Raw genomic sequence first — 24,574 nt, 5'->3', positions numbered from 1 at the left:
AAAGTAAATAAAACATCTTTACCTTGTCAAAGTTTTATTTTCTTAGAATACAGCAAATAAAATAAAAATTTAAAATGGCTACCTAATTCTAAAATAGACCTTGTAAGGAGACATGCGACCCATTTTTGGGAATTCAAAGGAAATAATTTAATACAATAAGTTATAAAAAATCCTGGAACATTAAAGAATTTAATTTTCACTCGAAAGTAGTTTTAAAACAGTATCTTAGATAAGCTGTGCTGTATATTATAAATAACACAATTTTTGCAACTAGATAAATCATTTTCAAGTAAAATAAGAGGCAAAGAAGACTGAGATATGATAATTTTGGCTGTATCTGATGAATTAGAAAGGTATTAAGCAGGCAATATTTTTTAAATACCAATTTCTGTGAATCCGCATGTACTAAAAACATATTTTAAATTAATTTGAATTCATAAAAATGCCATTTAAAATTATATTTCAGTAATTAAAAGTTTATTTCAATTTACTCTTAAAAGCTTAGTCAGGCTTAGTTTAATGCTCAGTATTTTAAATAGCAAATTAGCAAAAAACATAGAGCACTTTCCTGAAATTCACAGGCGTTTTTTACTGTGTTCTAAAAGCTAACATATCAGACACATTTTCCCATTACATAAAACTCTGCTATAGCAGTAGGAATACAGTTGTCAACAGTTATATATAAATGTGGGTTTTCGATCCCTAACAAATTAATAACTAATAAAATAAATTTTTTGAAAAACGGTTAGAAATATTAACTTAAATATAAGATATGAATTTAAAAAACAAAATAAAAATATTTGCGATTTAAAATTTGATAATGCTGTAAAATTATGGTTAAATGGTATACACACATTATAAATATATATATAGATATATTAGCTAATACATACATGGAAAAAGAGAATTATCATCTGGATACAATGAATTTGTTGGACCAGTTTTGGCAATATATCTTGTGAGTGCTCTTTCAATATCATGCTTTTGAGTGGCTGCTTTCTCTCTAATAATTTCATATTCGGTAATTGGTTGTTTATGAGTCTAAAAATAAAAGTAAGTGATTTTTTTTGAAGTAATTGTAATATTGAAAGGATAGTAAGAATATATATTAATAAAAATAAAATAAATGTTACGAAAGTTTAATGTTTCAACAGGGTTAGCATGATTGAAATCACCTGATATTTTTTTTAAACAAATAATTTATTTAAATTAAGAATAATTTTCAATACAATTTATAAAAATACTCACAAGGGTTTTATTTTTTTATAGTCTAATTTCATCGATATTAAAGGTTTTATCTGGAGAAATAAAGACAGAGGAGCATGCTTAAATCAGTATTTGCTGTTTAAAATGATTTAATAAATCTCCCCTCCACTAAAAGAGAGAGACTAAATATGGATAAAAGTTTTATGACACTTTTTTAAGCAATTTTTCCATTAGCTGTAAGTAAAATAATTTTTTGTTTTATCGACATATTTAAATTAGGTATAACCTTTTAGTTTTATGTTTATTTAAATGAAAGTACTTTTAAAACTTATTAAATAAGTAGTTAGTATAGATAATAAATGAAGAAAGGCTACATGTTCTGCCAAGAGAAATTTAGAATAATGTTTTTTTTTTTTACCTGTCTTTTTTTTAAAATCTAAATTAATAAATTCCTCATTTAATGTTTAACTGAAAAATTGGGTCTTCGTCATCACAAATTTATGAGGGTGTTAAGCTTGAACAAAAGTACATATGATTTTGTTCTTTCAGTGATTAGTTAGAAATAATTAGATAATTATTTTAACAATTTTAGTTAGAAAGATCAAGTATTTTAGTAATAGTAAATAATATTTAGCATTATAAATATGTTTTATCAGAACTGTGATAGGTAAATATATATAGATATAAAAAATAAAAAAATCCGACTTTTTTATCTGTTAACAGCATTTAAATCTGCTAACAGTGCTTCAGAGAAAACATGAGTTATATATCAATACATAAAATTTTTCCTCTGCTTTAACAATTAATTTAAAATTATAATTTTTTAAAAGACTAGGGCGCTCTGCCCCCTTGCTTGCCAACCCCCCTAATTGATTTTCATACATCATTGTTTGTTTCTTCTTAAATGTCAGTATTTTGCATAAATTCATAGAACATTTTTGTTTCAAAATACACCATTATTTTAGCTTTATGTAAAAATATTTCGTTAATATAACAATCAAAACACCTTCGAAATTTCAACTAAGTCTTATATATTTTGAGCAGCAAAGTAAAATGTAACCACAAAGCAAAAAAATTTCTTTAATAACTTTCAAACAAATTGAAAGTTTGAGAAAAAAAAAAAACTTTGTGTTAAAACTCTATGTTCATAAACAAATGTGGCCGTTTTACTTTTAACATGCCAAATTTCAACTCTGTAGTTGCATTTCTGCAGCCTGTAGAGAGGTTTGTATGGTATTTTTCCAACAATTTAACAGTTAATAATTCTCGAACAAATTATAGAATGTTATTTTTTTAATCCATCATCTGTACATTTCACTACACACTTTTGTAATTTCAAGTTTTTAAGTCTTATGTGTAGCAAAACAAAATGTAATGCTAAGTTTTATACAAAAAACAGTAGTATCGGCCTTTACAATTTCTTAAATATAGAGGGAAAATTCTATTTACAGATTGCATGGTTTTGATAAAAGTCTCTATTAATTTTTTAATGAAATGGGATCTAATTTAATATAAAATTTTAAATGAAAAGGAATACATTTCTAATTGAAAAAATACATCATTCTCAATAACATAAAATTTTAATTAATCATAGGTAACTAAGCATTCATCAAATAGACTTCTGACTTTTGCCAGTTTTGTGAATCCAAACTGTCATAACAATTTACATTTTCAAAATTTATAAATTCGATAACAAGATTAGTATAAGAGCATTCCCCTTAAACAATGGTAATTAATCTGGCATAAATGTTTAGGAAAAGAAATGAATGCGATGAAAAAAATGTAAAAAATTACTGGAGTTCTAATATAGGTATGAGGATCTGGAAAAGGAGGATAGTATTCAGGTATATGACTTGGTAAAGATTTCTTTTCTCCAGCTTGTAGGATTCGTGACATGGATGACCTTGGCAAGAAAGAAGCTAAAAATAAGGAAAACATTAGTATTTTAAATGTTAATAATAAAATGCCTTGGAACTAACAAACTACAATATGAATAAAACAAGACAAACAAACAAAAAATCATAAAAAAAATATGTAAACATCCTTAATAGTAATAAAATTAACTGAAATTAATAGTTGAATCCCCTTGTTTAGATAAATACAGTTCAACCACGATTCTAAAAAAAAATTTAAATTAAAACTCCCTATTGATCCTCATATTTTGTCTTGTTTTTTTATCAATTTCTTTTTTGTTTTTCTGTCAGATCCAGTTTATGGCATCATTTAATTTTGAAACTTTCAATTCAAAATAAAAATTAAGTGGTTAACTTAGGCGTAGTCACTTCTTCTGCATAAACTCAACATTTAATTACTGCTTTCCTTTAAAATACACGGTAGGAGTTTAATGAAGGTTTTCACTTTATAAAATTTTCAATAATATTTAACTTGTTAAAATGTTAACTGTTTAAGGTGTTAAAATGTTAACTTGTTAAAATGTTAAATGTTTCACTTGTTAACTCTAAAAAAACTAAATTTTGTAATTTTTAAAGATGTTCAAAAATCGGTTAGTAAGTCAAAGGTGTACAATTGTAAAAAAATAAAAAATTAATAAATCAATCCAACTGAAGAAAACATCATATGAAAAAAAAATATTTATATAAATTATGGGTCCTAATGTGCCCCATTAAAATATTATTCCTGGGCGAGAAACCATGAAAACCTGGGCGAGCCCATTGTTATAGATGGAGGGTGGTCATAATGTAATGGCTCAATTATTGCATATATATATATAATAAATAAATAAATACAAGAAAACACGAAGAAAGTTAAGGAAAACAATAAGTTTCATTTATTGCGCTTAAGCTGCAAGTAAACAGAACTCATTAGATAAGTTCATAACGAAGAAAACAAAGACAAATAATAGGCAAATGAAAAGGGGGGGGAATAATAAGTAAAAAAATAACAAACAACAGTTAATTTAAAAAAAAAAAAATCTTTAATTAAAAAACCGGAAAAAAATATATAATCTTTTCTTCAGCCCACACGATTATATCCGCAAAATTATCTGTTTTTGCATGTTATTTTTCTTATTTGTACTTTTTGTAATCTATTTTATTTGTTGTTATTTAAAAAAAAAAAATTTTTTTTGAGTGCTCCTCACACTATTGTATTAATTATATTTAGCTTTGGCTTTATTGATACAATATCAGTAAGCACTCTGTTTTGCGGATATAATCATGTGGGCTGAAGAAAAGATTATATCTTTTTTCCGGTTTTTTAATTTAAATTTTTTTTTTTTTTTAAATTAACTGTTGTTTGTTATTTTTTTACTTATTATTCCCCCCCCCTGTTTCATTTGTCTATTATTTTTCTTTGTTTTCTTCGTTATGAACTTATATATATATATATATATATATATATATATATATATATATATATATATATATATATATATATATATATATATATATATATATATATATATATATATATATATATATATATATATATAAAAAGTGAATTTTTTTTTTGTCTTACGTTTTTTGCTATAACTTTGAAAATATTAAATAAAATTTAAACAAAACGTTTGGGTCAATTTAAATCTGATTAAAAAATTATTGTATGAAAATTTGAGAAAAATACGTTAAAAACTGCGCAAGATATGAGTAATTTAAGTAGTTCTTTTATATTGTGCATGCTCGGAAAAAATGTAAAAAAATTTTTTTTTTTACTTTTGTAGTGAATGGTACCTGACAACTAATAAAAAAAGTCCGAATTGAATGTCTTAAAAATGAATTACGAAATAAAACATGCGAAAGAAATTATGATTTTATGGAGATGATCCCCAAAAATGCTGGTGTCATTTTTAATAAGTCTTCTTTAATAGTACAAAATGAAATTTGTGGAAAACCCGTTATAATTTTTAGCTTTCTGGAAAAAAGTAAGAAAACTAATTAAATTGCTTTTTCTTTAAGGTATTCAAACCTGAATTTTTTTTTAGTTGCCAAATACGATTCACTACAAAATTAAGAAAAACTTTTTTTAAACTTTTTTTTTTCATGCATGCGCAGTATTGAAGAATGACTTCAAATACTCATTTCTTGTGCAGTTTTTAACCTATTTTTCTCAAATTTTAAAGCAATAATTTTGCAACAAATTTAGCAGAGAAACGCAAAACAAAAAAAAGAAGAAAAAAACAAAATTATTTTTATTTCTGGTTATTCTTACATATTCTAAATATAATATAGAATGTGTAAGGGTGAACATATTATACTTAGTATTAATAATTACATTAAAATATTAATTTTAGACGAGAATACCAGAAAATTTATTTTTAAGTTTTCATATATGTTATTTTAACATATATTTTTATAACCGTCGTTGAACAACCGATCCAATGTTTGGGTTTACGACTACAAATAACAAGCTTAAGCCCGTCCCGCCCCCGTAAGGGGGCATCCGGGGGCACTCCGAAAGTTCGAAGTGAGCGTAACAGTTCAATTACATGAGCAAACATATTCAAAATTTTCAAATTAGAGTTTTAACAAATAGGTGGAATATTAAATATGAAATCCAGAAAACGGTGCTACTTAGAAATAAACTAAGGAAACAAACACTACAAAGAAAATAAACAGTAACAATCAGAAGAGATATTGATGTCGCATCTTCAGTAGGGGTGCAAAGTTAATAAAAGGAAACAATTTCACATGGAAAATAAAGGATGTTTGTAACTCAGAATATAATTATGGCTGGCACAACAGTACTAAAGTTATCAAATTCCAGTAATTATTATTATTATTATTTTTTTTTAAACAGAAAGGACATATATATACCATATATAAAAACTCTAGGAACACAAGTGATTAAAATTTTCAAAATGAGGAATCACATAAGGGCAGAGATTGACAAAGCATGAGACTAAAGCTCCAAAAAAAAAACATTTTAAGAGAAAATTCAAGTAATAATCAAACCATAACAGGAAAGTTAATAAGCCGTGATTTAGGTGTATTTTTCCTAACAAGAGGCAGCAAAAGGCCATCAGGATTCAGGGAGGTGCCTTGTTACTAAACAATTTTCTTATTATTTCCTCAATTCCCTTTTTTATTTTAGGGTTTGACCAATGCTGCTTTATAAACTCGTAGGTGGTTTTTGAATGAAAAAATTTCTCTCTAATGTGCTTAAAATTTGTACACTGGATTAAAATATGTTCCCAATCCTCGACAAGCTGACAGGTACTGCACAGCTGAGCTCCCCCAAAAAACCTGGCTTGATGTTGTCCATGACAGCCGTGATTAGTTAGGAATTGATTTAAAAAGAAATTCCCCATGATTTTCCTCGTTTGAACTTTCGGGAGGAGCTCGAATGTGTGCCTTCCCTTTGTGAAGCTGTCACTCCATCTCTCCTGCCATTCAATCAATTTTTCGCGTTCCAAAGTTTTTCTTGCAGTCCGCCTGCTAGGATCTTCAAACAGGTCGACCGTTGATCTCTCACAGGCTAATTTGGCTAACCTATCAGCTTCTTCGTTGCCCTTATGGCCTGCATGTGCTTTTATCCAATGTAAAGCGATATTGTTTGTGAATTCTTGTTTTACGACTACAAATGTTACGACTTGTGTTACGACTTGTGTTACGACTACAAATGTTCAACTCCGTTGCCTTGTAATTTTGAGCCCAATCCAGAAGACATTAGAACTCCTGGATCAAGTATTGGGAGAAATTTGCCTTCGTGGAAGACTTTTTTGATGGAACTCACCCACATTTGAGTTATAAGGAGAAGAAAACCACGAAAAGCTCACATGGTTAGCCTGACGGCAAGGAGACTCTAACCCTTGATCCATCTACCACAGAGGATATTTTACGTCAGCACTGTGGTCGGTGCGAGCCAGATGCAGAACTCGTATCGACCAGAAATCGCCAGGATTCGCAAACAGTTAAACTCATTGGAAGGCTAACGCTCTATCCCCTGAAACCATCTAGCGCTTACAAATATTTGTAACTATCCAGACTTATACATATTATGCTTATCTTAGTGGCCCATAGCAATTAAGACAATGTACAATGTTTAATTTAACATATAATGGAGGCTGATATAACGCAATCGACAAAAAATATTGTACAGAGAGTCAAGAAATAACTTGGACAAAGCTTAAAGTCTCGTAGATTCAAATTCATATTGGAAGCTAAAAATGGGCTTTTTCTGTACACAAAGTTTCACATTTAAGAATGGCACATTTTTCTGACTTTCTTGCAGCAATGGCCACCTTATTCACCATACTTGTTGAATCAACTGGAATTTTTTCTTGGGTCTATCTCAGAGACCAGGACATAGGCTAAACCTCATTAAATTTGACATACCCAAAAAGATTCTTATGCTGGGTATGAGAAAAAATATCAGTGAGTTGTGGCACAGTGGAGAAATTTTTTGATGTCTTTACAAATCTGATTTGAAGACAATGGTGGGCCTTTTGACTTAACAATGTTTTCATGTTTACTTAAAAATTTCATAAGTATATTTTAATAAACATTGATATTATATGTAACCAAGTTATTTCTAGACACCCTGTAAACAATTCAAACCTAGAACTTTTAAATATATTTAGACAAAATCATGTAATAAGCTATAAAATAATAGTATTTGAAAAAAACTTAAAAAATTGACAAAAATGATAAGTGATACCACACTTATAATTTTATTTTACAAAAATGTACTTCTACGTACAGATTTAATTAGTACAAAGTTAATGTTTCACAACTAAATTAATATTTACAAAATAATTATGAAACTTAAATGGGCTTTAAGTGCATAGGTATATTCAAAACAGACTGAGTATACAAATTTTACTTACGTGTAGGAAGCGTAATTTTGTTAAGTCTCTTAGCATAAGGTACCAAAGCATCTATATTTTGACCTGGTGATAAAAAAATAAAAGTTCATAAAAAGAGAAAAGTTCATGAAAGTTCATAAAAATTCAACATTGCTTAATGTTTTTTTTTAAATATTTTTAAAGTATAAGGACATCCAAAAACATATTGAGCAATATTGTTTCAAAATAAAATATTACTTACGTTTCTAAGATTTTAAGTATACAATTTAAATTTCTGTGAGAGAGTTTGAAACCAATTTAAAAAAAAAAAAGAAGAAAAAAAAGACGAAATAAAAATATGTTATTAACAAATATATATTATTAACATATCCAAGTAGCTTAAAAAAAGTTTTTAACCTGAATATTATTTCGACTTATGTGTGCTTGCGAAAGAGATTCTCGAATAGAAAATTTTCAAAATATTCAATGTCTGCAAAATTATAACAATTAATTTAGATTTAAAAAAAAAAATTAAACTTCAACATACCCATATCAACTATAGCTACCATGACGTCACTAACGAGGGATTCAGTGCGACCACTGAGTTCAGTATATGCACGAGTGCTGCGTGAAGCTTCTACTATATCTGAAAAAAAAAAAACCTGTTAATTATAAATAAATATTTAATGTTATTGTAATACACAAATAACTACACCGAAGAGCCATTACATTATGACCACCCTCCATCTATGACAATGGGTTCGCCCAGGTTTTCACGGTTTCTCGCCCAGGAACAATGTTTTCATGGGGCACATTAGGACCCATAATTCTCATAGAACAATTCCTGACGTCTGTAAGCTACTTGAACATAGTTGCAGACCAGGTTCACCCATTCATGGCAACAGTTTTTCCTGCGGGGGATGGTATTTACTTACAGGATAATGCACCATGTCATAAGGGTCGAATCGACATGAATTAGTTCGAGGAACATTCCAGTGACTTTCAAGTCATGTCTTGGCCCCCAAATTCACCTGACCTTAATCCAATAGAGCATTTGTGGTCCTACTTGGAAAATCAAATTCGTGCTGCCACGCTACCCCCTCGCAATGTGAGGGAATTGCAGGACCAGTTGGTGAGAGCTTGGAACCAGATACCTCAGACTACCTATCAGCACCTTTTTGAATCAATGCCACGGCGGGTGCTAGCAGTTTTGAGGGCTAAAGGTGGTCCTACATGTTATTAGCAGGGTGGTCATAATGTAATGGCTCTTCGGTGTATATTTAAATACAGCCCCTGTTCGCTGCCACTCACCAACCCCGATGATTGCTTCGTAATAATTGTTGTTTCTTGGCATAAAACAGATTTTTCTACGTAAGTTGAAATAATTCAGTAAAATATATGCACAAAAAGAATTCTGTTTGCTTACGCTCGTGCCTCCACTTCACGTCCAAATATTCAAGATCTATTAGTGGGCATAAGTAATTTTTCTGCGTAATCCCTTTTTTTAAACTAACTATTAAAATTAAAAGTACATTGTTATATCAAATTTGGAGAGTTCACAACCGTAAATTAATATTTTCGCTTACTAAACGGACGGATATATTACGTACAATTTTTGCATGCATCACATAGAGCTAGAAGCTGATCGTTAAGTTCTAAAGTATATTTAACGAATCTTTTTTATTGTAATTTATAATAGTATATTTATATAATTTGCACAAAAAATAATGATTGTAAGAAGGTTAATAAGATCAAACACCGATTTAAATAACTTTATCTTAAAATATAGCATAGAATTACGTTATAATAATAATAAAATTTAAAAAAAATAAATTATTCTTTTAGTTTTAGACTTTTAATTTAGAAAGCAATCAAAATCAAAAACCGCGTCGTATAAATATAAAGTAATGTAAAATGTAAAATATTAGCTCCTATTAACATAAAAATTCGATTAAAAAATTCGTTTATTGTTAATCAAAAAAGTGAACAAATTTTAAGATATTTATACTTTAATTTTAAAATCTGGCTCCAATGGTCTAAAAAATTGCCTGTGGAATTTAACAGGATTTTTTTCTGTTACGTTCCTTATGGAAGAAAAAAAAACCTGTACTAAACATTAATTCTTACAAAGTTATTTTGTAATTTCATTTCATTTAGGTTTGTTATTAGTTATAAATTGTGATAAAATTCTTCAAGTGAACGGCTAAAATAACACGCATGATAATAAAGAAATGTTTTTTTTTTAACAAATTTGTTGTTTAAAACACGAAAGAAACCAAAAAATAAATAATAATTAAAAGATTTTATTTTGAAAAATCGTAACTTTGCATAAACCCCAATAAATAGTAATTTTTATAAATCATAAAATCTTAGAAATAAGTGCGCTATAAAAAAAATATATATAATTGTGTGAAGAATCCATTTTTAATGAACGACTTCGAGATTCTTAAGCTTTTACTACAATGTACAGTTTAATTAGTTTCGTAAAGAAAATGATACCTGCTGGAGAACATTAAATGTTTTAAACTTCTCTCTTAAATAGAAATGATTAATTTCTAATATCTTTTATAAATACACAAATTTTTCTTTAAAACTCTACTATCAGCGTAAATTTCAATTAAAATGTATAGAAGATTAAAGAAGAAAAAGGAAAGATTAAAAAAATTTACCAATGTTTACATTTACAACGTAAGTGAAATACCAGATTTTGATTTAAAAAAACTGTTCTATGTTCACTATTTCTATCATAATAAATTATAAATTAATTCAATTTTTTTTTTTTTATCAAACTTAGTAAGGTACCGATTTCCTTAAGTCACCTAGCCACTTTTTAACACTACGTATAAATTTAATCAATACTGTCCGTGTAAAGATATTAAATTTATACGTAATAAATACTATCTGTGTAAATTTCAATTTTTAAAATCTGTATTTTTAATTCACTTTTCTTATTATTTTAACGATTCTTTTAAATATATGTATCAAAACTCATTAGTTATTAATCATTTAAACTTTTTTTAAAGTTTATATAGTTATTAAAAATTTATATAACACATATAACGATACATGAAAAATATTTCCCAGATTTTGTTGAGAGAAAGAATATCGAAAAACTTAAATCATGTGTAATTTATTCTTTCTTCGTAGAAGTAATAATTTTCTAATAATTGATAACAAAAACTTCACTTTTGATTATTGGTAAATAGTTTTAGAATTTGGTATTAACATTGCCACCTTTTCTATTTTTATAACAGTAAATTAATACTTTCAATAAATAAAATAAATTTATTTGTAAATATATTTTTATGAATATAGATTTTTTTTATATAAAAAATGAGCTTTCACAAATTGAAAAAATAACAACGTAATGGAAAAAAATGATTTAAAAAAAAAAAAAAACAGTAAGAGATTAAATGTATAACATATCCATATTTATTAAAGCAAATGGATTTTTTTCTTCTTTTTTGAAAAATTTCCGTAAATGTTACAATGATATTTAGAGAAACATGTATATTTAAAATTTCTTTCATTAAACTAAAATTTTTTAAAAGTATTCTGCAATTTATTTAAATTGCTGTTGATATTGTAGTAGTTTTATAAAATTGTGGTTAAACTATTGTTTCTATTCTAGGACATTTCTGTAAATTGGATCGCAGAAGAAAAAAATAAGACGGTTAACATCCCGTTTCTTGATAAAAATTTACTTTTATGTTATTTTTTGATGGACACTTTGCTTTCAACATCAATGAAATAGCATATTAATATAATTATTTTTTTAAATAAAAAAAACTCACAGTTTTACAGAAATTGCAACGAATCTAAATTCAGAATAAACAAACAAAACAAAGTACGCCCTCAATATTTATTACATTGCGAAGTTCCCCATAGTAGTCAGTAATCTCAAGTAATCATAAAATATACAGGTTTCTTAAAAATTATAAACTCCGAAAATATATTATGTTTAACTAGTTATTATTGCATGCATTATTCAGATTTAAAAGCGGTGAACCATATCCAACCTCCGACTTGAATTGTAACAATGATGAGGATCATCATAATCTTAGAAAGCAAAGTAGGATGGGAGCATCTGAGGAAATAAGGTGAATTTGAACAAAATAATAGAAAATAAATTCAGGCCATACAATGCCCCTCCTTCTAGAACGCCTCTTTCTTAAAATCCCACGGTTTTTGGTGCTGTAGGAGGCCTTAATAGACCCTATCTAAGTGGGTAAGGCCCCAAGGAGGCCAAAAAGAGTCAGAGATCGGCCTTCTGTGAACCATAGTTGGCCTTGATGGTCTCATCTTGTCCTTCAGATGTGCCGCCTGACCTCAGAATCTTCGGTTTCGACCTTGAAGTCAGAGATTTCAGGAGGTAAGGAGTTAAAAGGATGAATGATGAGTTTTACTTTCGAAATAAAGATGAGCCAAGGTAGAAAAAAAGTGAAAGCGGAAACGTTTGTTTCTCCGTCACTCATATAATTTGGAACGAGACTTTGACTTCGTAATTTCTTTTTTATAGTTTTACTTTTTCAAAAGAGAAGAAGAAAAAAACTTTAAATTATAGTTATACGGAATAATAATGTATTCATATTTTCAACAAGTTAATATTTTTGACTTATTAAAAGATTAATTCCTAAAAGACCATGCAAATTTATGAATTACATTACTTATAACAATACTATTACATATTATGTAATTGCAATAAAAATATTAAAAATTCCTTTCAATCAAATTCAAATTAAACTTAATGCATTAATAAATTTTTTAAAAAAATATCTAATGGCGTTCGAATAAGTCTTAATTATTTACATAAATTCGGGTTCCACGGCCTGAATCGAATCGAACGCTAAAAAGAATAGTTGAAGTAATATTTTTTTTTTTATTTTTTTTTTTGGTAGGCGGAAAAAAAGTCCGGAAAGAGAGCACAAAGAAAAAGAGCACCAGAAAAATTACTTCTTAGGATATATTATTACGAAATTCGTCAAATTTTATTTAAGTATAAAATTTCTTTTAATTTTTTTCCCCACACTTTTTTAAATAATTTCAATTAATAATTGTACAATGGAAAATTTATGAGAAACTAATGTTTTAACACATTTTAATAAAATTTATTGAGAATAATAATTGTCCGCGGGATTTTATTTCTAATGTTGTATTTATAAAATGATTATATCCGAAATTTTGAAGTGAATTGAAATTGAAATTTTTTAAGTTCATTTGTTGATTATAAATTAATACTTATTAGATCTTGACATTAATTAAAATAAAATATGTTAAGATTATTTACTTCGAACTGCATTTTGTAAGTTAAAATATCAGATCCATTCTGATAATACTCTTTTTAAAAGTAACAATAGTTTAAATAATAAATTTCATCACTTGTTCACACTTACCCTTTACTTATTTTGGATCAAAAATCTTATAGATACTCGTTTACCGATCGCAAAGTCATGCGATAGAAGCGCGTAAAAAAGCGTTGAAAAAAAGCATCAGAAAAGAGTTCGTGTAATGTCCCAGCATTAAAAAAGGGGGGGAAAAAATTAGATTTTTAATTTAGAGTAAGTAAAGTGGGAACAAGTAATAAAATAGATTATTTAAACTTTTAAACTATTGTTGCTCTTAAAAACAGCCAGTATAATCAAAATCGAACTAATTTTAACCTAAAAATACAGTTTGAAGTAAATAATTTTAAAAACTCTTTTAGTTAGCTGTTACGGTCTAATAAGTATTAATTTATAATTAACAAGTGAGCTTAAAAAATTGTTTCAGTGACAAGTGTATTTTAAATAATTTTTTTTTTTTACAAAAAAATATTTTTTTTTTTACAAAAAAATATTTTTTTTAATTAAAGTCGAATTTGATTTTTAATTTATAGATTATACTTTACAGATTAATATTAAATGCCAAGTGAGAAGCATTTTGGAAATATCCATTTTATAAGTACATTAAAGAAATAAAATTCCAGAGGTAATTATTATTTTGAATTATTCTTATCAAAATGTGTAAAACATTAGTTCAAAGTGAAATTTTTATCGTACAAGCATTAATTAAAATCATTCATGAAAATACGGATAAAGATTACACAATCTTACATCAAATTAATCTAATTTAGTATTGATGTACCCTAAGAAGTGATTTTCTGCTGCTTTTTTTTCTTCCAAATGCTCTTTTTCCCGGGTGCTTTTTTTAGGTTGCTCTTTTTACTGCCTACCCATATAATGGGGAAAGCACCCCTAACGGTGTATGATGACATTTCCGGGCATGGCTTCCAATGGACTTTCAATCCTGTGAGCTATAAGAACTTTGTTGCAACATTAATACAACCCCTTGTTTTTATACCGTTTTTAAACTAGTACAATTCGACAAAAAATGTCGTTAAAAAATACTGTAGCTTGGTGAGAGAAACCGATTTCAAATTTGTTAAAAAAAATCTTTTGCAACAGAAAAAAAATTGTTTTCTTACGATTACTCTAACCCTTGAAAAAAAAAAACAACGAGCGTTTAGTATATATAAGAAACGTTAAAATGTGTTGCAGTTGCTTTTCGGACTCTATATTTACTACAAAAATATGTTCCAATAAAGAAATCAAACAATTTAATTATTTTCTAAATTAACATCATAACAAAACACTATAAAGGAATATATTTTGTTTTGGTCATAGGGACATAATTATTTACACCGATCTATTATCTACGATTTCTACGCATAAATGTTTGAAGGAAGAAAATGAAAGTAATGAATGACATGGACAGGTAAGAAGAAAAAAAACTAATAAAAAAGGGTTTTCCTCATGTGCGATTAATGAACTTGTCTCTACCTTGAACTACTCCAAATGCCCTTGAATATCAACCGATGACCTAGATCGAAAGCCTAACGACCTTCTTTCTCTTACCCATAGTGTGCCAAGGGCACACTTTTCTGGAGATTCTATAATATATTTGTTCGACCCTGAGAATAAAAAAACGTTCGATTATATAATATTTGTTATCAACAGCGACTGTCACCCAGAGCGACAGGTGTCGAGTGAGTATTTAATGGTATGTAGTCGACACATGAAGGAAAGAAACGATATTTTTCACACAAATTGAATACACATTTTTCGAACATTATTGTTCATTTAGTAATTATTAGAATTATTGTATTTACAGAATATTACTTTTGAGTGGTTATAAATATATTTTAAAAGATATATGAATAAACAATATATATATTGATGCAATTTCCTAAGTTTAAAGTGTTTGAAACTTAGCGTTTGATATATAGGAAAATAACTCTTTTCACGCTATTCATTTAGGCGTTATTGAAACTTTTTTCCAGTTTTAAGAATTCCTAAGATTAATAAAAACACAAATTTTTTGCTTAAAAGTAATATTTAAGAAAAAATCTAAAATAGATTTTTTATAAAAAAAAAGGGGGGGGCGAAGTTTTGCATAAAAGCTATTACATAAATTATGACATTTTGCTGTTTCAGTCATTTAAAAAAATATCCTAAATTGTCTAAAAGAAATGCTTATAATTTTTTTTAAAAAAAATTTCTACAATTTTAATTCAAACAATTATAAACAAATAGATAAAAAATAAATTATTTTTAAAATGCTTTATTTAACTTGGATACTGAACCTTTAATTTTAATTTAAAATTTTACCACGAGCGTTGCTTAGAAAATTCTAAAAGCGATCGCTGAATTCAGAGGTTCAAAACTATTTTCGTACAGTGGGTAAAATAAATAACGGACCCCCCTTAATAACTTTTAATCTAATCATCGGATCTTCACATTCATTTTTAAAACATGACTTTTTTGAAATTAGATTTCTCAGGAACTATTTCATGGATTTCATTCAAAATTCGTATTTTACTATTTAAAGTTATATTGCTTAAAATGAGGGGGAAAAAATTGTATACCTTACAATTCAAAAATTTTTCGACTAATATTAAATAAAATAATAAAAAATGATAAATATTTACTAAAAGTTATTTTTTGCGTGGAATATACTTTGGATAAATTAATTTTATAACTGAGTGCAAAATTTTTTCAATTCGCTTAAAAAATTATCGAGATATGGAGAAATACACAAAAAGTAAAATTAAGGGGAAACTATAAAAAACGAATACTTGACGAAAATATTAAAAACATATTTCGCAGATTACGGCTACCCCCTATATATTGGAGTCTAGAAATTCAAATCCGTCAAAAGAAGAAGAAAAAAAAGAAGAAAAAAAGTATCTTTATTCAGAGAAAGCACTTGGTTGTGTCTGATTTCGCAACTTAAAATATCGTCTGCTTTGATTATTAGCATATTTTGCATTTTATAACCGTCGTTGAGCAGCCTAGCGAATTTTCAGTTTATGGCTACCAATGTCAACTCCGTAACTTGTAACAATCCAGAAGACAACTCTTGGATCAAGTATTGGGAGAAAATTTGCCTGCGTGGGGGACTTTCTGATGGAACTAACCCACATTTGCGTTACTTGGAGAGGTAAGACACGAAAACCTCCCACGGTTAGCCTGACGGCAAGGGGACTCTAACCCATGATCCGTCTACCACTCAGGATATTTAAGGTCAGCACTGTGGTCGGTGCGAGCCGGGTGCGGAATTCGAATCAACCAGCCATTGTCGGGATTCCAACCCGGTTTGCCTCATTGGGAGGCAAACGCTCTATCCCTTGAGCCACCGCGGCTCTTTATTAGCATATTTAAGGTGATTAGGAATGTGTCCTAGAGCGTGAAAATCCGATAATTAGATCAAAAGTTATTAAGGGTGATCCGTTTTTTATTTTGGGCACTGTACATTCGTTATCACCACAATGTTTAAATAAATTAAAGAGGATAAACGCGGATGTAAAATACTGAGTCTATGGTTTTATTGTTACGAAAGCAAATAATAGTGGAACTGGCACTACTTTTTTAATTTCCTATGCACTGATTAACGAATTAATCAAAATTGCTGAGAAAATTTAAAGCTAAAACTTTTAAATTGTCAAAAGAAATTTTAGGAAGTTCATTTCAAAATCATTCGCTTTCGAATTTTAAAGAAAGCCAAGAGTACTTTTTTTCTTCCTGTTCCTAAATTTTATTTCGGGTTTTTATAATTCAATAAATGCTTTTTCCCGAAATATTCGGAAATTGCCTTTTATATTTTACTTTTTGTGATTAATACCATTCTAAAAAACCAAAGTTCAGAAGAAAGGAGAAGTTATCATTTAAGGTGACTTTTATTCCTTAATGGAGCAGGTCATAAAGTCACGGACAATCTTAAGGAAGCCAATTTCAGTACGGAATCCTCTGATTTCCTGGCCGATCAAAATGGGAGCAAAACGCAGTAGTCTTTTGTTTCAGACAACGATGCTCCGGTTGTTTCATTTCCGAGTTCGTAAAGATAAATAGGTTTCGGGATCGTGAAAGGCGATCCACCAGGAATTGCTTGCTCTCGGATTGAAAAATCGGAGTAAGTCAGGACGAATGGTGTGACTAGTTCTTCCTAGATATTTACGAAGTAGCGCGTTTACCTGGAAATCCTCATTCTCAATATCCATCGCATGTAGAGCGAGGTGATTCTGAAACCCGATTTTACGTTTGGGTTTCCGGCACTCCCACTCAAATGGTTTTTATTCTACTTTCACCTTCTGCCGTAGATCTTTCTTACTAAGTAGATTACAGAAATGGGGCGTAAGTTGAGAAATCGAAATAAATCACGATTTGACATTGAATACACAGATGGTATTATTCATAGCGTAAAATCAAATTATTAAAATCGGACGCTGAAATTCTCAATACGAGTAGTGTAGATATTATAAATAAAATATTACTGATTTCTGCTAGCATTAAGTATTTTTTTTTCCGTGTGGGTTTTTCATTTCGGGCCTTTCAAGTATTGCGTAAGCATCAAATAGGTGGCTTGGGTTTGAGCAACGCTTACGTAAGACATTAAGATAACTTTATTTTCACTTTATAAAATTAATTAAAGCATAAATATTGCTCTTTACGAAATTACATCTTTATTTGAATTCAATCCTATAATTAGATTACTACAGTTGATGTCAAAGTTAAACCAGAAGACAAGAGGAGTTGCGACTTTTTTACGTAAATGTGGGGTGGGGGGGGGAGTTGTGACTTGCTTATTTTTGCCGACTAAGGAAGAATTCGAAACAGCCATAAATACTCTCACGCAATATTTGTAAGACCCCTTCCCCTTAAAAGCTTACATGCTTAACACAATAATATTAAAAACTTTGATCTAGTCAATCCTTATATAATAATTTGAATATATTCATATTTACACTTATTTGAATTGAAGCAATTGCTGTTACAAATGTAAATGTAGATTTTGGGATGAAGTATAACTTATAATCTAAAGACAAATTTAAATTTCAAAAAAAAAAAAAAAAAAAAAAAAAAAAAAAAAGTAGATAAGATTTTAGAAGAAGAAAAAAAATTTAACAGTGCTTTCTCTATTTAGGCAATTCTATCAAAATAGACGTCTAATTTTTTGGCAATGATGTTAGCAAAGCAGTTAATTGACTATGGATATTTTATGCATAGAATGATAGTTCCGTCTTTAGAGTCCTTTCTTTAAAAACAATTTTAAACTAACTTTAACAATAGCTTCCTATTAAAGAAATTAGAGCAGCACTTAAAAAGATCCTACATTCGAAGAAAGAGAAAGTTATCGTGAAATATGCCCGAAAGGCATGGAAAAGTGTAATAAAACTTTCACTTTCAGCCGGGAGGACCCGAAGGAGGGAATAAGGTCGACCCCTAATGGAGCCTCTCGCACGGTACAAGTTGCCCTATATTTCTTCACCCAACTTCACTTTCAAAACAAAGTACTGGTATAGAAGTTATTTCATTTGCCCAATGAAAATATGCTTCTGCCCTTGGTCGAGGTTCTTCTGAAGTTAAATTCGGTCGCAGGCCATCTCTGTAGGTTAGTCTCATCACCGTGAAGGTCGGATCAGTGCAAAATCTGGGACACTCTGCATTTTTTGGCACCCTCTGAAGGCCGAGAAAAGCCCATTCGAATTAATTATATCAAGCTTCTTTACCTTTGAGAATAATGGGCTGTCTCAAAATTAAGGAAAACTAGAAGATCTGTTTCATGGAGAGATGAAAATTTCTTGATTATAAGAACGAAATAAAATATATAAAGATGTTCTGATAATTACTTTATCTATATTTAAAATTCCAACATAGCTGGATGCATTAAAAAAATATATATATATTTTGTGCTTATCAACAATGCTTTAGTGATGGAGAGGGATCAAATTGCACCGTTAATTTTGATATAAAAAAATATAAATCTTAAAGATATGCAATATAGAAATTGAACATATTTTTACCTGAGAAATTATATTTTTATCATAGTGGCTCAAAGTACAGAAGGCTTCAATTTAAGTAAAGTAATACAATAAAGTAAATTTTAATAGTTCCAACTTAATCTTGTATATAATAAACCTTCTTTTATTATACAAAATTAAGTTGGAACTTTAAAAAAATTTTCTTTTATAAATAAAAAATACAATGATGTAGAAATCTTCAGGACTTGTTCATCGCGTGAATTAATAGCCTAGGAATTATAATCATAAAATTATTTAACATATTTTTTTAAAGTTTTAATGGTTAATTTAGGTGATTCATGGTATGATTAGGTTTTTTCTGTAAATATTTGATTAAATAAAGTTCTAATTTCAAATAAAATTTGCACACATGCTTACGTCCAAACTCGCTCATTTGGTGGGAGTTTTTTAAAATTTTCATTCCTAGGAAATGGCATTAAATGAATTAGCAGACTTCATTTTAACGTAAGAAGAGCAATAAATTTTGTAATATTTCAGGGACTTTCGAACCTACCTGCGTGATTCAAATGTATAAATTTAAATGTTAATTTAATAACAGACCTTAAAGATTACTATACAGAAAAAAATACTAAGTAATATTCCCCAAATATTAAAAGCAGCATAGTTGACGTGAAAAGAGGTGAAATAAGCCTTTTTTTTGCATATTTTTTAACTTATCTTAAATATTTTCACGTCGCTGATTTCAAATTTGCATTTCCCTCTCAAAGCAACAGTTTTTTAATGGCATTTTTAGTCTTTTTTTTTTTTTTTGATGAACAGATTTAAAAACGTTATGTATAACAGGGGGTCACATAAATGTTGCGAGCAACTTTTAGGTGAGTGAGGGCACATTATCAGGATTAAAATTGCATACGAATTCATGCTCGGAAATGCCGTCATGCGCCGCTAGAGGTGCTTTCCCTATCGTGAACTGTTTCTTCTTGTGTTTCTGAACAAATCGAAATAGGAAAGCGCCCCTAGCCGTGTATAACGAAATTTCCAAGCATGAGTTTCTATGCAGTTTTAATCCTGATGATGAAGTTAGTCGCAACATTTAAGCGACGCTGTTACAGATAACGTTTTAAAACCTGCACACTTCGACAAAAAATAAATTAAAATTGTACTTGTAATCTGTAAATGTTAAATCTCGAGCTTTAGGAACAAAAGTAGTTTCTCATTTGTAATTTCCTCACACGAATTAGGCTTGGTAAAGTATTTGTATAAATACAATAAAAAATTTTGTTCACCAGTGTTATTAAAACTACATTTTTATTAAAAATATATAGAAATATATAGTGAGAAATTAATGAATAACAAATGTTTATGGTAAAAAGAGAGTTCCATTGTGTGCCCAAAGGATTCATACATCCCTATTCTACTTCCGATTCAGAGGAAAAGTAATTTGCACCCCAATTAGTTTTCAGTACATTTCAAATTTGTCGGATTAACTGTTTAACCTCACCTTGAAAATAACAGATGACCCAACCTTGAAAATGAATTGTCGGAGGTTTCAGGCCAGCGATTTCAGTGGGAGGAAGGGCGCCCTTGACCTAATCTAATCTAACACCCCTGCGTCCGACAATCCTCGGACTGTGAAGATCACCTTGTATGCCCCACAGAGAACTCGGGTGACCTAGTGAGGGGTTTGGAGCGACCTCCAATATCACTCGAATGACCTGAATATTTTTTTCCTAAAATTCTGTGACAAGAGTCTACAAATAATTGGGGCACTATTTTTTTTTAGGTTATTTTTTTAAATATTTAGTAAGTACTGTGCTTCCTGAACTGATAATGCGCAGTTAAATTAGTCAATTAATTCAATTAAAAAAAATTTCTTCAAATATTTTATACACCATCCATATTTAATTTGATATTTAGAAAATGAGTAATAAAACATACCGAACCTTTTAATAAACTATTATTATTTCAACTGTGGAAACAATATGATTAATAAGTTTAATTAAATAAAAAAAAAACTGCAAAACGTTAACACAATTAGATTTAATTTTAAAAAAATATAAAATATGATTAAAACATTAACTTTAAACTATGATTTATCTTTTGGAGATAAGCCGATATTCCGGTTGAGCTCCGATATTTAAGGCGAATCCACAAGTCAGTAAGATTATTGTTATTAAATTTAATTCATAGGAGTTATTCAAATATCATCCCTTCAAAAATATTATCATATTTTTGAAGATCCTAGACCCTTCTCAGTTGCTTAACAAAAATAAGCAATATACAATCACCTCTTACTTACACGTAAGAGTTTTTTCTTTAATTTTTTTTTTGTTTTCGTTTCAAACTTGAATTTTGTTCCACACAAGTATAACTGCTTCGCAATTTAGTGTTTTAAATAAAAGGTCATTCAAATCAAGTTAAACATATTTTTAATGATTTTGCACCCTTCTTCTTTTGTCTGGTCCGCGGAAAAAAAGCAGACCTCAATTTAAAAGGCATTTAAGAAAAGCAACTTTTCCTCTAATTGTAATTATTTTTGCAACCCATAAAGGGATTTTAATTTTCTTTATTTTTTTCAGTTTATGGAGCCTTGTGGACTTTAGTTAGTATTACTCAAACGCCATTCCTCCTGTCCCTTAAATTCATTTACTTCTAAGAGTTGACCATATATTTTTTCAGTCCCATATTATTATTAAAAAATAAATAATAATAATAATGTCTGCTCACTGACTGTTTTCGCTAATTCTATTTTTTTAGCTTCAATCGAGCTCTGCTACATACGTAATGCTTCAATATTTAAAATGAATTTCAGTTCTTTTTATAGTCAGAAGATAGTTTATAGCAGCATTTATCTCATAACATTAAAAATCTAATGTATGTGTATTTTATAAGGAAAAATTTTTTCTAAAAAAAATACAAAATTATCAGAGAAAAATTATTTTTAAAAATTTTGTCAAAAAAAAAAATAAAAAAGGCGGAAATGTTTAAAGCTACTATTACTACTAAAAAGATTTAAAATCAATGTAAGTTTTTTTCTTTCGCTTTTTCTTTTTTTCTTTTTTTTGATGTTGTTAGTAATTTAACAGAAGAAGAATCTTAATTTTTACAGCAGTTACTTTCAGAATTAAATTTAAATATTTCTTTGTCAAATTTTCAATTAAAACCGATTTATATCAAAATAAAATTAAGAGATTAATTTTAATGTATATTATCTTTTTTTAAAGAACTTACATAAAATAAATAATTACAAGTATATGCAACTTTGAAAAATAAACTCCCGAACTTTTTTTTATTTTCTTATGAATGTTATTATCATTTTATGTTTATTATTATTCAACAAGAACAGAGTAACTCAAAATCTCAAATCGCCATTACTAACTTTCCCTCCCCCGACCTAGTAACCACTAAAAATTGCCCCGATTATTAAGTATTGCGACAAAACCATGGTGAATATGAGCGAACTCAATAAGCAGTTTGGTCCAACTGACCGTTTTGCTCCAGTTGTCGATGATTTTGTCCTTTAACGCATAAAAGAAACTTTCCAAATTCTTTGACGACCGAACGTCCTCGTCTTACATTTCTGAACCTACTAATCTCAATAATACCTCGTCATCGACCTCCAACGCACCACTTCCTGACTTTCCCTCGCTCCCTTAACATCAATTTTTCATAGATATCTTCCTTGTCCTCGCCCTCTTCTACAAAATATGACCCCAACTTTATGGTTCCTTGATCTCCTTTCACTTATTAAATAGTTCGTTTCCTGGTCTGTTATTATAACACAGAACAAAGAAAAATTCTCAAAAGGTGGAGAAAAAAGGCAACGCCAAAACAAGCTCGCCAAGTTTCCATTATTTAGTTAACTCCTCAAGCATTGTTTTTTCCCCTCTTCACTAAACTAGTTTTTGATGGAGAATTTTCACCGTTTAATTCCTTCGAAATGATTAGTTTTTAATTATGGTGGAAAAAAATTAGTACGGTGTAAGAAATTTGAAAAAAAAAAAAAAAAAATCGCGATGAACGCCATATTATCTAAATCTGTTGCAAATTTAATAACGAGTTAATTTATTGTATCGTGTAAAACCTAATTACACAACTTGACAGAGACGAGGTTAAATTGAACACCTTATTAAGGTAAAAGCAAATTAATACGACGATATTATGGTTCAATATTGAATCTATAATTTTGAGACGGCAGGTTACTGAAATTAATTTGAGTAAAAATTAACAACATATTCTGGTCCGTGTTGTTACGCTGAAACTCTATTTTTATAAACACATATAGCAATTATAAATTTCGGACAAACGCGCACTTAATGGAAGACCAATGTTTCACTATTGCACAAGTCAAACAACGCTCTTCTCTTAAAACCAAATTATTTCAATTTCAAAATCGTTATTTTAAACATAATTGCATAAAATTACTAATGTAACGAATCAAGCTATATTGAAGACACTTTTTATGCATAAAGACATCAACAAAGCAAATTAAATTGAAATATCCGTTACGTTATTGAAACAACCGTATCATTTTGTGGATGCAATCAAAATTTATATTTTATCTGCTTAATGAACCCAAGGTAATGTGTTAATGTATGTGTAAATACAGGCTGCTAAAAAAAGTTTAGAAGAATTCAAATATTTCGATAATTATTTATCGTAAAATTTGACGCATTCAATATCTTTCAAAAGCTATCAAATGATGCCAAACTCGATCTTTCAACACCCCCAAGGGATGGGGGAGAGATAATTTTGAAATTTCAAATATGAACCTCTATTTCTATTGCAGATTGATATTCTCCGAAAAAATAGCCCTATTTGACCTAGGAGTTTATACATTTTACTGTGCAGATGGCGCTGTAACCGAAAAAATTAAAATAAAGCATAAACTGTTTAAAATGGTGCTTACTCGAGATCCATCAGATTAAAATAAATAAACTATAATAAAAAAAAATGTTTCGGTATTATTTCTTTTTAAATCAATGTTTTTACTTTATTTTTTAAACACGGTTATGTTTAGGCTCTTAATGTATATAACAAATATAATTTATATCTTTTATATGATAGATTTTGCAAAATTTTAAATAGTTTATATAGTAATGTTTACATATAGTTTTTGTTTTATTATTTGCAAAACTTTATTTTATTTATAAATTTATTTATTTTTACAAAATTTTTTAATTTTGTTTGTAGGGTGTGAAAAGGGGGCTTCCCGATTTAACGAAAATAATAAATTTACTATAATATATTGATAAAAAAAAAATACTGAATTTGTTTTAGAGGTTTGCAATCAGAAAACAACCTTCGATCAAATGGTGATAATAATAATA

The 24,574-nt window shown here is 28.6% G+C and overlaps 1 protein-coding gene across 3 annotated transcripts in view; it reads right to left on the bottom strand.

Annotated features, from left to right (window-relative positions):
- Positions 1-24,574, bottom strand: part of LOC107456289 (transcription initiation factor TFIID subunit 8) — a 108,971-nt gene that overhangs the window by 4,304 nt on the left and 80,093 nt on the right. For 2 of the 3 annotated variants that reach the window (XM_043039424.3, XM_071178735.2), the window contains exons 2-5: positions 8,496-8,594; positions 7,991-8,053; positions 3,001-3,125; positions 894-1,041 (exon numbers count right to left, since the gene is read on the bottom strand). In XM_043039424.3, coding sequence (XP_042895358.1) covers positions 894-1,041; positions 3,001-3,125; positions 7,991-8,053; positions 8,496-8,594 — 435 coding nt within the window. Of the gene's footprint in view, positions 1-893; positions 1,042-3,000; positions 3,126-7,990; positions 8,054-8,495; positions 8,595-11,967; positions 12,020-24,574 lie in introns of those variants that run through there. The other variant, XM_043039425.3, reaches the window with a different exon arrangement.

The sequence above is a fragment of the Parasteatoda tepidariorum genome, chromosome 6, assembly GCF_982258835.1.
Source record: "Parasteatoda tepidariorum strain Cologne lab strain chromosome 6, Ptep-v5.0, whole genome shotgun sequence".
Taxonomy (NCBI): domain Eukaryota; kingdom Metazoa; phylum Arthropoda; class Arachnida; order Araneae; family Theridiidae; genus Parasteatoda; species Parasteatoda tepidariorum.
The sequence above is the reverse complement of the archived record's forward strand: the minus strand, read 5'-3'. Positions and strand labels throughout refer to the sequence as shown.